Below are 14,630 nucleotides of genomic sequence, written 5' to 3' on the forward strand. Positions count from 1 at the left end.
CGGGGAACACTGAGTCTGAGCCATGTTCCATGCTTCTATTTTTGAGGCGGCAGACCGGAGCTGCGGCCACAGGGTTGTCGGTGCCTGTCATGGTGGCAATCATTGAACCTGCTGGTGGACACCAACGGTTAGGGATGCTGTCAAGTCCTACTGGAACTTTTTGGCCTGTGGGACTCCAGAGGTAGCTGATGGGTACAAGCAAGCCAAGCAGAATGAGGTTTGGGTGGTCGCAGAGGTAAAAACCATGGAGCAAGACTCTCGTACAACTTCAAGGAGATTCTGGTCCACCATTCGGCATCTGAGGAGGGGAAAGCGGTGTGCTACCAACATTGTTTATATTGGTGACAGTTTGTTGCTGACCTCTACTTGGGATGTTGAGGATTGGTGGGCGGAGTACTTTGAAGTTCTCCTCAATCCCACCGGCAACCTCTGGTGCTGAGGTCACTGAAGTGGTTAAAAAGCACCTTGGTGGCAAGGCTCCGGGGGTGGATGAGTTCGGCCCAGAGGTTCTTAAGGCTCTTGGTGTTGTAGGGTTATGTTGGCTGATGCGGCTCTGCAATATCGCGTAGACATTGGGGGCAGTTCCACTGGATTGGCAGACTGGGAGCAGAGTGTGTTCCAACTACAGGGGGATCACACTTCTGAGCCTCCCTGGTAAGGTCTATTCAGGGGTTCTGGAGAGGAAAGTCCGATGGAAAGTTGAACCTTGGATTCAGGAGAAGTAATGTGGTTTTCGTCCTGGCCTTGGCACACTGGTCCAGCTCTATACCCTAAGAGGTGTCCTGGAGGGTGCGTGGGAGTTTGCCCAACCAATCGCCACATGTTTTGTGAATTTGGAGAAGGCGTTCAACTGTGTCCCTCGGGAGGATTTTTGGGGGTACTTTGGGAGTATGGGGTACCAGGTCCTCTGATGTGGGCTGTTTTGTCCCTGTATGACCGGTGCCAGAGCTTGGTCCGCATTGTTGGCAGTAAGTCTGGCTCATTCCTGGTGAGAATTGAACTCCGCCAAGGCTGCCCTTTGTCAACGATTCTGTTCATAACTTTTATGGACAGAATTTCTAGGTGCAGCCAATGTGTTGAGGGGATCTGTTTTGGTGGCCTAAGGATTGAGTCTCTGCTATTTGCAGATGATGTGGTCCTGTTGGCTTCATGAGAATGTGATCTCTGGCTCTCATTGGAGTAATTTGCAGCCAAGTGTGAAGCAGCTGGGATGAAAATCAGCTCCTCTAAATCCAAGACCATGGTCTTGAGTCAGAAAAGGGTAGAATGCCTTCTCCGGGTCAGGGAGGATGAGGTCCTGCCCCAAGTATCTCGGGGACAAGTAAGGGAAAGATGGAGTGCGAGATCGACAGGTGGATTGGTGCTGCGTCTGCAGTGATGCGGGTGTTGTACAGATCAGAAGGCAAAGTTCTCAATTTACAGGTCAATCTACTTTCCTACCCTCACCTGTGGTCATGAGCTTTGGGTAGTGACAGAAAGAAATTAGATTGTGGATACAAGCAGCCAAAACTGTTTTTTTCTGCAGGGTGGCTGGGCTCTCCCTTAGAGATATGGTGAGATGCTCGGTCACCCGGGAGGAGCTTGGAGTAGACCTGCTGTTCCTCCACAGTGAGAGAAGCCAGTTGAGGTGGCTCAGGCATCTAGTTAGGAAGCCTCCTGAACGCCTCCCTGGTGAGATTTTCCGGGACTGTGCAACTGGGAAAAGACCTAAAGGAAGACTCAGGACACACTGGAGGGACAAGGTCTCTCGGCTGGCCAGGGAACACCTTAGGATTCCCCCGAAGGAGCTGGCCCAGGTGGCTGGGGAGAGGGTAGCCTGGGCCTCCCTGCTTAGGCTACTGCCCCCACGACCCAACTCCGGATAAGCAAACAAAAATTGATGGATTAAAGTTTTTTATTGAAGGACTCTTTTTGGGGGCATGTAGGCATAGGTAATAGTAAGGTTGAAGTGGAACGAACCTGTGAACTTGCCATAAAATAACATGAAAAGTGTGTGTGTGTGTGTGTGTGTGTGTTCAAGTTCCACCCGGATGTCGGAGCTTCTCAGCTTATAGCAGCCTGAGAGGGGGGTGGGTGGGCGTGGCCAGCCTAAATTTGTTTACTTAAATTCCTGGAATGGCTAATTATTAAAAGTACTGAAAATATCAATAAAACTGCTGAAAGTGTTTTATGTGAGAGGGGTTTAGTGCAAAGAAATTCATGAACATGTTTTTACACGACCTAGAACTAAAGCTTAAGAGAAAAGTAATAAAATAATTTGGAGATCCATCTGAGAGAACTAAAATGTGCCCATCAAAAACCCAACATGCAGGCTTAAACAGCCCCAGAATGACCTGATATCCCAAAACATTCCTCCAGAAAAGTCCAGTTGCCTTTTTCATGCTTCTTTTGTCTTGCACATCAATCCAAGGCACATGAACCAGAAAGAGTCCTCTGCAAAACAGAAGGAGGATGTGAAGTTCCTGCAAAAAAATCAATTATAGAAATTACAAGAAACATAAAAGTCATGAATGCATGCACATCCATGCTTTCAAGGAGCAAATAAAAAATAACCCCACCGGGTGGTATAGGTGGGGTTTTGACATGGAACTGCTCTCAGATCCGAAACATTTTCATCAATCCAAGTTGCATCCAATTTTTTTAAATGCTGCCCCCAAATTTATCTGGTTGATCTATAAAAACTTATTTCCATCAGCCAAATTTGCAGGTCTGAGCTGCACGAGAATTGAAAAGCATTTTCCCTCAAAAATATAATCAAAAAATGTTTATGCAGTTCTGGGTTGCATTTAGAAGTTAACAACTTGTCCCAGTTAGCAGCTCTTTAGCTGATGGGAGGAGTCCTTCCTGCTTCATGGTGGCTGTTTAGCTGCAGGGACAAAAACACCCATCTCTGTCTGGGGCATGTGTTAGTTTAGACAGTTTCGTTTTTTTAACAGCAAAGCAAACAGATCCCTTTTATCTCGAGTGGAATCAACTCCTCATTAAAAATCCTTTATCAGCCTAAGCCCATTCAGCTGATCTGAAGGCATTAAATTATTGATCAGTGAATGAGGAAGCAGCAAGAGAAAGAAATGGAAAAAACAAGTGTACTGGTAATTAAATTGTTAAATTTTACATAAAAACACTTAAACAGTGAGACAATAATAAAAAAAAGTTAACAATAATAACAATGTCATCTTGGTTATTTGAGCAGTTTTTTACCTTTAAATAATAGAATAGAAAAATATCTAAAAATAACATGCATGAAGGGGCGGTGCAGTGACAGCAGCTTATAGGGAATCATCATGTCCTGCAGGCATAATGAGCAACTCATTAGCAGCAATATTAATGAAAGTCTTATCAATGCCTTGTTTATTATAATTATTTTTTCATTTGCAATTAAATTTAAGTAAATTATTCCATTAAAGCTGTGTTTAAAGCTTGTACTCTCAAGCTTTACTTCTCAACACCCTGTCATTAGCTGAGGATGCTGGTGCGGTTGCCATGGGGACCATTAGTTATTCTAAGATAATATCTGATGCTACGAGCTAAGAGAAGTCCACTAGCTACTGTAAAAATAAAACAAAAAAAGCCCTTACGTCCTTTCATTCCAGTGTTTTACCAACCTGATTTATTTCCTGCAAAGGGAAAATCCACCCTGAAATAGATCTCCATGTATTATTCAAATGCTTTGGGATCGGTCCATCATTGTCTGAACTCTCCTGTCCCAGATGCTTTTCATCCCCTCCTGGAAACAAGGCGCTGCATGTTCAGATGGAAGCATCAAAGTAACATGTTCACAACGCTTCCCTGTTTTAATTTTTACCATAAAACAACTAAATTCATCAGCATGTCAAACACAGCCAGGCGCTACTTCCAGGAAAGGGTTAAAAAATAAAGAACTGAGAATAATCTTTCAGCACAGCTTGTTTTCATCATAGAAGGCTGGGTATGACACACACACACGCGCGCACACACACACACACACACACACACACACACACACACACACACACACACACACACACACACACACACACACACACACACACACACACACACACAGATGAGTCGTGCCAAAGTCCAAACATCAATCAGTCACATAAGGCAGAGATGAAACGGCATGAGGCCGACTGATATATACCGACTGTATATATACATACATATATATATATATATATATATATATATATATATATATATATATATAGTAGTGTCATGAATGTCCTGTTTTTGACCTAAAGGTTATGATCAGCTGCGTCTGCTCGAGCAGAGACAAAGTCTCTGACACAGGCTAATCGACATGATAGTGGCCAAGGTCTTTCATGCACTCTGCTCATCTGAACTGCTTCACCTTTGTTACCAAGTGAAGACAAGAACTATTCTGATAAATACATAATCAACAACTTTGTTAATTACCAATATTAATGTGAGCCCAATGTTCAATCAATCTGTGAAATGTCAATGTTTATTACTTGATATTATAATCCTGTGATCAGTAGTATTTTACAAGTTATTGTAATCTTGGACATTTGCACTAGACACGTAATGTTAAAAGTCACACGACATTTCCTTTTGTCTCACCCAATCAGAACCTTCGTTTCTGGCTAGGTGTGGTTATCTGTGGTGTTTGTATAAAGCCTCTTTTGCATGTCAAATTCTGATTCGCCAGTAAACCAAAATATGAAAATTATAAAATCTATCCCACGCCACCTTTTCGTTAGTTCGAGCGTTCTAGAGAAGTCTCAGACAGGCCATCCGGATTCCTCTTCAGCCAAAAGAACCTTAACAAGCTGGATAAAATCTGTTGCAAGTTACACCTGACCGCAAAGGTTCCTTCAGAATAAAAGCTGAACCTCACGACCCCTTCAAGGCCTCGGAGACGCCAGTGATAACCTGTCGTGACCTGGAAGCATTCCAAGACTAGTTTGGTCGGCACCACTGCTTTTCTACTGGCTTCGGTAACAAAGAGGGTCCACGAGGACCTCGGCATTCTGGATCTGATTGGAGGCTTCCCCTGGGCACGTAGACCGACAGATTGCGTTTCATGTGTGTTATAAATCTCCAACTAAGGTTTAGAGCGAAACATTCACTCCCACTCAGAACTGCTTCTCCAGATCCGCTGGTTCTGAATAACATCCCCCACACACACTCCATCATTCTTCACGTCTCACTCCACCTTAGTCCCATCAGTACACAGAGTGTTAAAGTTAGTCTTGTTTAAATTGTGTAGAAATAAATTTCATAATAATTTTAAACCCGACTCTCTCTCTTTCCTTGGGAGTAAATACGAAGTGTCGCTTAATCCCTACAATAAAAAGTTCTGATCTTCTGGTTAAAATAGTCAAAAGATCCATCAGATTGATATTTCATATTTCTATGGTATCTCACATTTTATGGTTCATAGGTAAGATGTAAACGACTCATTCTTTACAATATATATATATATATATATATATATATATATATATGCACACATATACATATATACACACACACACACACACACACACACACACAAACATATAATAAATCTGTGTAGGAGCCAAACTTGGGAGTTTCAGCAAACCGACTGATTCTATTTACTAAAAGAACAAACATGGTCTAACACCAGTTACAGAATGCATCAACACTGTTTGGATCTGTTCCGTTTACATTTAAATGATCAAGATTAAGTTTTGAAATACAACAAATGATCCCACAGGATGAAAAATGATTCACTGGAGAAATTCACAAAGAAAACACGAGATTCCTGCTTCATAAATGCTTTGTTTTGTTTTCAGCTCAGGGAGGAGTGTTCGACATTCTGCATCCTGCTCTGATACAGTCTAATAAATGTTAATATGATGTTGGTAATTAACAATTATTATGTAACAGAAAATGAAACTACAGCTAATCTCAGGGCCAGCTGGCGTTGATCGATACTTGATCTTGATTCATCGTTTATTACGGATCATGTTACACGCCAGTGGATCATCTTAATGGCAGACGGTAAGGTCCTGGGTGAAGGGATCCGCTCACTCTTCACTCTATCTGAACATGGAGTTGAAGGCTCTTCCGATGATGAGCCGTCGAACTTCACTCGTGCCGGCTCCGATTTCATACAGCTTTGCATCTCGTAGGAATCGGCCCATTGGGTAGTCGTTGATGTAGCCGTTCCCGCCTGGTGGAGAGAAACGCAGATCAGCTATGTAAAAGTGGATAAACTGTGTTACCATGCAAAAAGGAGACTTCTGACCATCTTTATTCCCTCAAACAGCAGATGAAGCAGGTTTTAATATATCTTGGAATGTACCTAAACACTGAATCCCATCCAGAGCGACCTGTGTGGCGTTCTCAGCACAGTACAGGATCACCCCAGCACAGTCCTGCAAAGCACAAAGCATCAGGCTGAAATGGGAACGCCAACCAGGACTGACCTAAAGCATCCATCAAACCAGTATTGCTACTAAAAGAGCAGATCAAATAGGAAATGTGAAATATTCCCACCTTGGAGCTGGAGTGGCCTTTGTCACAAGCTCGGGCAACGTTATAAAGATACTGCCTACAGGAGCTCAGCCTGGTGTACATGTCGGCCATCTTTCCTTGCATCAGCTGGGAAGCAGATCAGATTATTAATAACTTCAATTTCACTTTTAAAGTTTAACGACCAAAAATAAACATTAAAGTTTGGAATTTTAATGTCTTAAAGAGATGTCTGATGTCCAAACCTGAAAGTGTCCAATCTTCTGGCCAAAAGCTTCTCTCATGTGTAGGTAGGGAATAGCATTATCCAGAACCGCCTGCATGATGCTACAAAAGTCAGACTTAAGTTGTGTTAGTCACAGAAAACAGCTTCATGAACTTGCATGGCAGCAAATAACAGTTTGAATGTTGCTTCTGGTGGTTGGGGCTCTGCAGCACGCCGTTTCCCCACCAGGAGCGTGTCGGGCGGGGGGGAGTAGGTGTCGCTGACCTCACAGAGTCTAGAATACTGGAGCTTTCACAATATTCTAATTGTCTGAGATTTTGAATGTGGGGTTTTCATGAGCTGTAAGCCATAATCACCGCAATTATAACAAATAGAGGCTTTGCATGTAACAAGTCTATCTCATGTATTAGTTTCACCTGTAATAAGTTCACTTTTGCACCATATTTAAATTTTCTGAGTTCTATCTAAACCTTTTGTTGTTGTTGTTTGAATCGAGCGTGGACATGCCCGCATGCACAACCTTTAAAACAGATGGGATGGATTAGATTACAGCAGAGGGAACACATCATGTGCTCCTTTTTCCTAAACTCGTTTGGCTGACTGACACATTTAGCTGAAGCATCTAATCGTCCTAATTGGCCTCTAGATGTGGAGCGCTCCTATTATACTCGGCAAGGGGCATCAGTGGACTGAGGGTGTCTCAAAGTCAGTTCTTTGTCGTTGGTTGGTTTTAAAAGGCTGCCATTAGCCTACATGCTAGCTAATGCTTACCCAACAGGTCCAGCAGCGAGCACCAGCCTCTCCAGATCCAAACCACTCATCATCACGTACACGCCCTTATTCAGCGGGCCCAACGCGTTCTCCTCTGTAACAGAAAGGACAATTAAATTAAACACATATTCTGTTTTTTTTAAAGGGGATTAAAGAGGAAGTGTTACTTGGAACTTTGCAGTCTTCAAAGATCAGCTCAGAGGTGTTTGAGCCTCTCATCCCGAGTTTATCCAGTTTCTGTGCAGTAGAGAATCCTGGCATTCCCTAAAGAAAAGCAAAAACAAAAACTCATTTTATTTACGGTTCAGCTTTTCGTCCTCCAACTTCCAATCAGTTCAACTTACCTTCTCAACAATGAAAGCTGTGATTCCTTTCTGATGCGCCTCAGGATCCGTCTTTGCGTACACAATCAGGACATCGGCGTCTGGTCCGTTTGTGATCCAGAACTTGTTGCCATTTAAAACATAATAGTCACCTAAAGAAAGGAATGACACAAGAAAAGGGCATTAAGGGCAGAAAAATCAGTCGACGGCGGCTTCGATGAAAGAGTCGAAAAAGCATGAAACAAAGTCAGCGTAACATCTGGAAAAACACCTCAGGTGGAGATGGTAGAGAAAAGCAAAGAACCCATTGTATGAGTGTTGGAACAGCTGGAAGGTGAGGAAGTGACATCAGCGAGAGATCCTGTGATCTCATCTCACCATGAAAAAATGGGAAGGACACAACAGTTCACCAGGTCAAACATCTAGTTGTTCTAACGCGACTGACATTTAACAGACCAGCTACGTGTGAGGAGGTTTTTCTAGCTGCTGCACCCGACTCCTGCTGCTTAAATTCACCCTCAGCTTCGACTGACAGGCATTTCATCTGAAGGTCAGAATATGTGCACGCACAAACTACAGGTGCTTTTATTATGATGTATTTAAATATGTTAAAGGGGCATTGTGGAAGTTTGACAGCCAAAACATGTATAGAAATAATAAATTTCTTCTTCATACATTCTCCTGCAGTGCCCTGGTCCTGTAGAATGAGCCCTGGCATTTTTACTGTGATTGCCTGTTTTTCTGTAAAATCACAGAAAAAGAGAGATGCTCGGGTCGAGCAGGCTGCTTCATGTGCGTTCACGTTCAGGCATAGCCCTCCGAACCGTTCTTTGAACGTTGTTTCAGCTGTCATCAAGGATATAAATTTTACAGAAGCAAAGGACGTCATTGGCGCTTTAGCTCGCCTAGTAAGACGGACTTTCGTGCAGAGGATCTGGGTTTGATTCTGGATGTGAACATAGTTCATTTAGAGTTTCTTTTTTACATTAATGGTATTTTTTTTACAGTAAGATGCCCACATTTTTATTTGAGACTCACAAACGGCATTGAATTCACAGATAAAAAAGATGTGGGTTCAACTTTCATTTAGGAACAAATTTTCAAGCAAGGGAAGGGAATGATCTGAGCATGCAGGAGGACTGACCCATCATAAACCTATTAACTGTTGAAGGAGCCGTTACGCTTTTGGCCTGAGGGGGCAATCGCGAGCATAAAAACTCAAAACTCCGTAAAGTCCCTTTAAATTTGGGGATGGACAATATATCGGCATCAATATCGGTATCGGCCGATGTTAGTCATTTTTTAACATATTGGTCCGATAAAAAAAAAAGTAACAGGCCGATATTAACTCATTCACTGCCAATGACGACTAAAGTCGTTATTTGCATTTTTTTACTGTTTGAATGGTAAATGGCCTGTATTTGATATAGCGCCTTCTAGAGTCCTGGAACCCCCCAAGGCGCTTTACAACACAATCAGTCATTCACCCATTCACACACACATTCACACACTGGTGGGGATGAGCTACGATGTAGCCACAGCTGCCCTGGGGCGCACTGACAGAGGCGAGGCTGCCGAGCACTGGCGCGACCGGTCCCTCCGACCACCACCAGCAGGCAACGTGGGTTAAGTGTCTTGCCCAAGGAAACAACGAAAGCGACAGACTGAGCGGGGCTCGAACCTGCAACCTTCCGATTACGGGGCGAGCACTTAACTCCTGTGCCACCGTCGTTTGAGCATCAGAACGAGCCCCCGCGCTGAGAGAACAAACATCTCAGCCCTGAAGCCGATCTTCAGCCGCATACGTCACACGTCACATGATCAGGAAGCAGACCATCCATGTATTAGGAGATCGTTTTGGGCCGTTCCTGTAAAAAAAGTGAGGCGCGAACCGGAAAAGCGTCTGCCGATCACAATTCAACAACGGATTATGAAAGAACGGATAACGCTTGAAACACACGGATTCTTCCCGATGTAAGAGGTGAGTCTCAACTTTGTTTTGGTTGTTTTGGCATCGACATCATCCTAGCGCGCAACATTCTGTGACTCTTAAAAAAACAGTAAAAACTGTGAGAAACGCTGGCAGCGAAGGCCGTTAGCGATCAGGAAACGGCTGGCAGTGAATGAGTTAACAATCGATATTTTTTTCATCTTGTCACCATTTGTTTGCCTGTTTCAGAGGGTGAGGTGGGGTGATGTGCATTTGTTTAGTCATGTCACAGTGATTGTAGTCATCTCAGAAGCGTAAATGTGTGTGATGTGTGCACACAATAACGTAAATTCAGCTTTAATAATTTTTATTCTATGCTAAATCTGCTGATTTTAGAAGCATTGGTGTCAGTATATCGGTATCGGCAAATATCAGTTATTGGCCATAACAGTGATCTTAATATCGGATTTCGGTATCGGCCCAAACATTTCATATCGGTGCATCACTAGTTAACTTAAATGTTTTTATCTCATGCGAAACTGCCATTAAATCACATTGACTTCAAATATGAATCCTTAAAGCTAAATTATGATTTACGTGGAAACTAAAGCAGCTGCACAGCGAACAGTACCACGTTTTAGATATTTTAGGACGACCTGAGGTCTCAGGACAGTCTGAATGTTTTCCTGAGAGCTAAAAAATGTCCTAAGAAAAAACGTCCCATCACCACCAAATTAGGTATAACTAATTCAGAGAAGTGATAAAGATGAAAGTTCTACCTTTTTTGGTGGCTTTGAGTCTCATGGAGACGACATCAGAACCAGCATTAGGCTCGCTCATGGCCAAAGCTCCAACATGCTCTCCTGTTAATAACTAGAAAAAACAGTTATGAAATAATCTGATCCCTGTTTGGATATATATAAACACTTTTAAATAGAAGATGGGGAAAATTGGCCTGACCTTGGGCATGTACTTCTCCTTCTGTTGAGGATTGGCGTGACGCACCAGCTGGTTGACACAAAGATTAGAGTGGGCGCCGTAACTGAGAGCGATGCCTGCTGACACCCGTGACATTTCCTCCATCACAATGACATGATCCAAGTAGCCCAGACCGGTGCCTCCATCTTCCACTGAGGAGAAAAAATAGAACATATGTTGAGATGGAAGCCTTCAGCTCAGGCTGTAACTGGAATAGTAATTCAGTCGGATCCTGATGCTTCATGCAGTTCTGATACCTGGAGCAGTGATGCCAAGCAGTCCCATCTCCCCCATAGCTTTCCAAAAATCCTGGGGAAAAAAAAATACTTTAACATAAATCCAATGAATCAGATTAGATCAACTCAAGTAGAATAAACCAGGTTCATTCAAACATTCTCCGTCACAAAATCAAGGATTTTGCGTCTCAACTCACCCGCATTCCTGGAAATTCGTTGTTTTTGTCTATCTCATCGGCAAACGGTCCAAGCTTCTCCGCGAAGAATTTACGAACTGTTTGTCTTAACTGCATAAAAGATAAAAAAATACCTCCTTAGCTAACTCATAAATGTGATTATTAGGACAAAAAGTTAAAAACTATAAAAAATATCTGTATCTAAATCTAAGTATCATAACTTTAGGAAATTAAATTAAAACAGGAATATCCCGAAGATCTAAAACAGGACCTGCGTGATGGATCATCCTTCTGCTGATCATCTATTTTATGACAAGTTCTCCGTAGTTTGGATAGAGGCCGACCAATATGTCGGGATGATATATTCAATGTTTTCTATATCGGCCAAAAATCTTTTTAAACGCAAAAAAAAAAAAAAAAAAAGAAGAAAAATCAGGTGGATTTTGTAGCCAACAATTCCTTCTCTACAGGAGTTGAAGTCAAGCCTGAAAACTCACTTTTATCTACTAGCTTTTCCCCAACATCGTTGACCCTGGCTTTTGTAATTTTACCTTTTGTACTGTAAATTATTTGTACTTTTTATTTATTTTTTGATCCATTTTGCTCTTTTATCTACTATGTTGTTTTTATGGGCTGTTCAGCACCTTGGGCCTCAGATAAGGTGGTGGTAGGTGCTATATAAATAAAGTTCTACGCTAGAACCTTCCTTTTTTACTTGCTGTTTTATGCTAAGCTAAAGCAAAACTTACTGCTTCTAGATCAGGAGAACAACTGTACTTGTTGGCTACAAATATTCACTTCTTTATGGTCTCCCCAACAAACTCCTTCATAAACTGCAACTGGTCCAGAATTCAGCAGCCCGTATTATCACCAGAACCCCTTCCTTTCACCACATCACGCCGGTTCTCCAGCAGCTCCACTGGCTCCCAGTTAAATTCAGGCCCATCTTCAAAATTCTCCTCCATACCTTCAAAGCAATCCACAACCTCTCTCCTCCATATATCTCAGACCTTATAAGTATTCACACCCCGTCCCGTTCACTCAGATCTTCTTCTTCCATCCATCTTGCGGTTCCTTCTGCCCGTCTCGCTACCATGGGGAGCAGAGCTTTCAGCCGCTCTGCTCCTCGACTCTGGAACTCACTTCCCCCAGACATCAGGAACATCGACAGTTTTACCCTTTTCCAATCAAAACTCAAAACACATATGTTTAAATCTGCCTACAACCTCTGATTTTATTGAAATGTTTCTCTCTGTTTTTTCTTCTTTGGGTTTTATTATTGTTCTATTGTATTTTATTACGTGTTTTGTGTAAAGTGACCTTGGGTGTCCTGAAAGGCGCTTTGAAATAAAATGTATTATTATTATTATTATTACAAAATCCTTTTTCTCACTTAAAAGACAAAATTTTACCAAGAAGACGAAGAAGACGAAAGAAGAAGCAGCAGCATGAACAGTTAAGTTTTCAGCTGCTTTTTAAAGGAGACCACCGATCTCAGGGGGAGAGAGTTCCAGAGTCTGGGGGCCACAGCAGCAAATGATCTGTCACCTTTGGTCTTTAGCCTGGTGCTGCACAACCAGTCGGCTTTGATCACTGGACCTCAGGGACCTGCTGGTGGTGTAGGGACTAAGAAGATCACCAATGTAAGATGGTGCTTGTCCATGTAAGTCCCTATAGACCAGAACCAGGATCATGAAATGAACCCTGAAGTTGACTGGCAGCCAGTGAAGCTGGAGGAGAAGCGGGGTGATGTGGGTGTGTTTGGAGGACTTGGTCAGAAGCCGAGCAAAGGCATTCTGAACCACCTGCAGACAGTTCAGGGAGGTTCTGCTCAGACACGTGAAAAGAGAGTTACAGTAGTCTAAGCGTGAGGAGATGAAGGTGTGGAGAACTGTCTCAAGTTCAGAGCGAGACAGAATGGGACTCAGCTTAGCAATGTTCCTGAGATGGAAGAAGGAAGAGCGAACAAGAGAACTGACATGAGAATCCAGGGTAAGAGCTGGGTCAAAGGTCACGCCAAGATTCCTGACAGAAGGTTTGGTGTGAGAAGCAAGCTGACCAAGAGAGTCTCTGACTTTGGGAACCAGCTTGTCTGGGACACAGATGAGGATCTCAGTCTTATCTTCATTCAGCTGTAGAAAGCTCCCAGCCATCCAGGTTTTGATAGTTTTTATGTATAGTTTAGATTGAATTCTTTACTACAATGTGGTAGTGTACTTTACTTTGTGATTTGAAGATAGCCGAGTAGGTGGGCAGTGTTCCAGCGCTAGGAGGGGAGGCTTGACGCCTTCTTTAGGTAGTGAGGGCTGTGAGTAGTTGGGTGCCAAGACCACGCCAACATCTGCCGCCGCAGACTGGCAGCCGGACCTGAGCCGTGGACTTACCCGCCGTCCTTGCAAGCTGAGCCCCGGGGCGTTGGACGGTGTCGGAAGCTCAGACCCCGGGGAGGGGGTTGAATCGACTGGGCCAGCTAAGTACCCACTGCTTGATTTTATTTATGCTGTTCAGCTGAATTTATTGTGAAGGAACTCGGCCGTAGTGTTTTATTGTTAGTTGTAGTAATAAAGGATATTTTGGATAAGTTGCTGCCTACTGGTGCTGTTTTTGGGGTTCTGACTGGAGGGAAAGATATTCTGCCCACTGAAACTTATATTACAATATCAAATCACGCTTTAGATGTTCTTAAAAACAATAAACTGGCTGGTAGATGTGCTTTGATGTTCACTATCACTCACAAGGGTCACATATAAACTTCATGAAGATGCAGGATCACGTGACAAACCATCATCCAATCAGAGGCTGTGTATGAACTCCACCCCTGATTTCTCCACAATGATATTCCAGGTATAAAAACTAATACCTGGAAAACATTCCGCAACCTATTCATACATTTTCTCACAAGAATAAACCAGGATTTAACATTACGTGTGTGAAGAGGCAGATCAATAACATAGTTTAACCGTCAGTCATTTTAAACAGCTTTAATCCAGCATTTATTTTGCTCTTAAAGATGCTACATTCTGTCAGCTAATCCTATAACATCAGGTGTGCCACGACTCCAGAGAAATTTATTTGTCCTTAAAAGTTAAGACATTTCTGCATCCTATTAAAATGCTGTCTTTGTGTGACTTTGTAAACTTTTAGATTCCTTCAGTAGTTTGTCTGATCGCTGTTTTGCTAGCACTAGCTAACTAACCTGTATCTGGTCCTCTGAGAGTCCGTTCACCACGTCGTCCACCGGGATGGAAGCTCCGGCACATCCTCTCCTCACTACGACAGGCACGGACAACCTGGCCCCCAGACGGAGAGCGTTTCTGACGGCCAACATGGTGCTGCTCGCAGCTAGAAAGCTAACGATAACCTTTAAATTGAGATGGACGGAAAGATTGTCACTATGAGGTCTCACTCTGATACTTTTTCACAACACCACAGACGTCATCCGCGCAGACTCTTCTTCTCGTTAGGACCAAAGAAGTTGATCAGCGAAAGCGCCACCTAGTGGACATTAGGGAAAACAGCATTAGCGCTAACAAATTAAAGGGTGTT

General features: G+C 43.0%; 1 protein-coding gene across 1 annotated transcript; it reads right to left on the reverse strand.

Moving 5' to 3' along the window:
- Window positions 1-5,530: 5,530 nt before the first annotated feature.
- ivd (isovaleryl-CoA dehydrogenase) lies at window positions 5,531-14,531 on the reverse strand. Its single transcript, XM_015969992.3, has 12 exons — window positions 14,281-14,531; window positions 11,106-11,195; window positions 10,930-10,981; window positions 10,655-10,824; window positions 10,474-10,567; window positions 7,786-7,916; window positions 7,609-7,705; window positions 7,442-7,535; window positions 6,690-6,771; window positions 6,469-6,573; window positions 6,275-6,347; window positions 5,531-6,142 (listed from the first exon to the last, which is right to left on the reverse strand). The coding sequence occupies exons 1-12, from the start codon at window positions 14,410-14,412 to the stop codon at window positions 6,009-6,011; spliced, it is 1,254 nt and encodes a 417-aa protein (XP_015825478.3). The 5' UTR covers window positions 14,413-14,531; the 3' UTR covers window positions 5,531-6,008.
- Window positions 14,532-14,630: the final 99 nt, after the last annotated feature.

Source organism: Nothobranchius furzeri, chromosome 18, assembly GCF_043380555.1.
Source record: "Nothobranchius furzeri strain GRZ-AD chromosome 18, NfurGRZ-RIMD1, whole genome shotgun sequence".
NCBI classification, from domain to species: domain Eukaryota; kingdom Metazoa; phylum Chordata; class Actinopteri; order Cyprinodontiformes; family Nothobranchiidae; genus Nothobranchius; species Nothobranchius furzeri.

What these genes read in the sequence shown, in the direction of transcription:
- ivd (XM_015969992.3), bottom strand. Translation starts at nt 14,412, where the DNA reads ATGTTGGCCGTCAGAAACGCTCTCCGTCTGGGGGCCAGGTTGTCCGTG. An exon ending in GCTTGGCATCACTGCTCCAG is followed by an intron (nt 10,825 to 10,929) that starts GTATCAGAACTG and finishes TTTTCTCCTCAG; the next exon opens with TGGAAGATGGAGGCACCGGT. An exon ending in GGATGGGATTCAGTGTTTAG is followed by an intron (nt 6,143 to 6,274) that starts GTACATTCCAAG and finishes TCTCTCCACCAG; the next exon opens with GCGGGAACGGCTACATCAAC.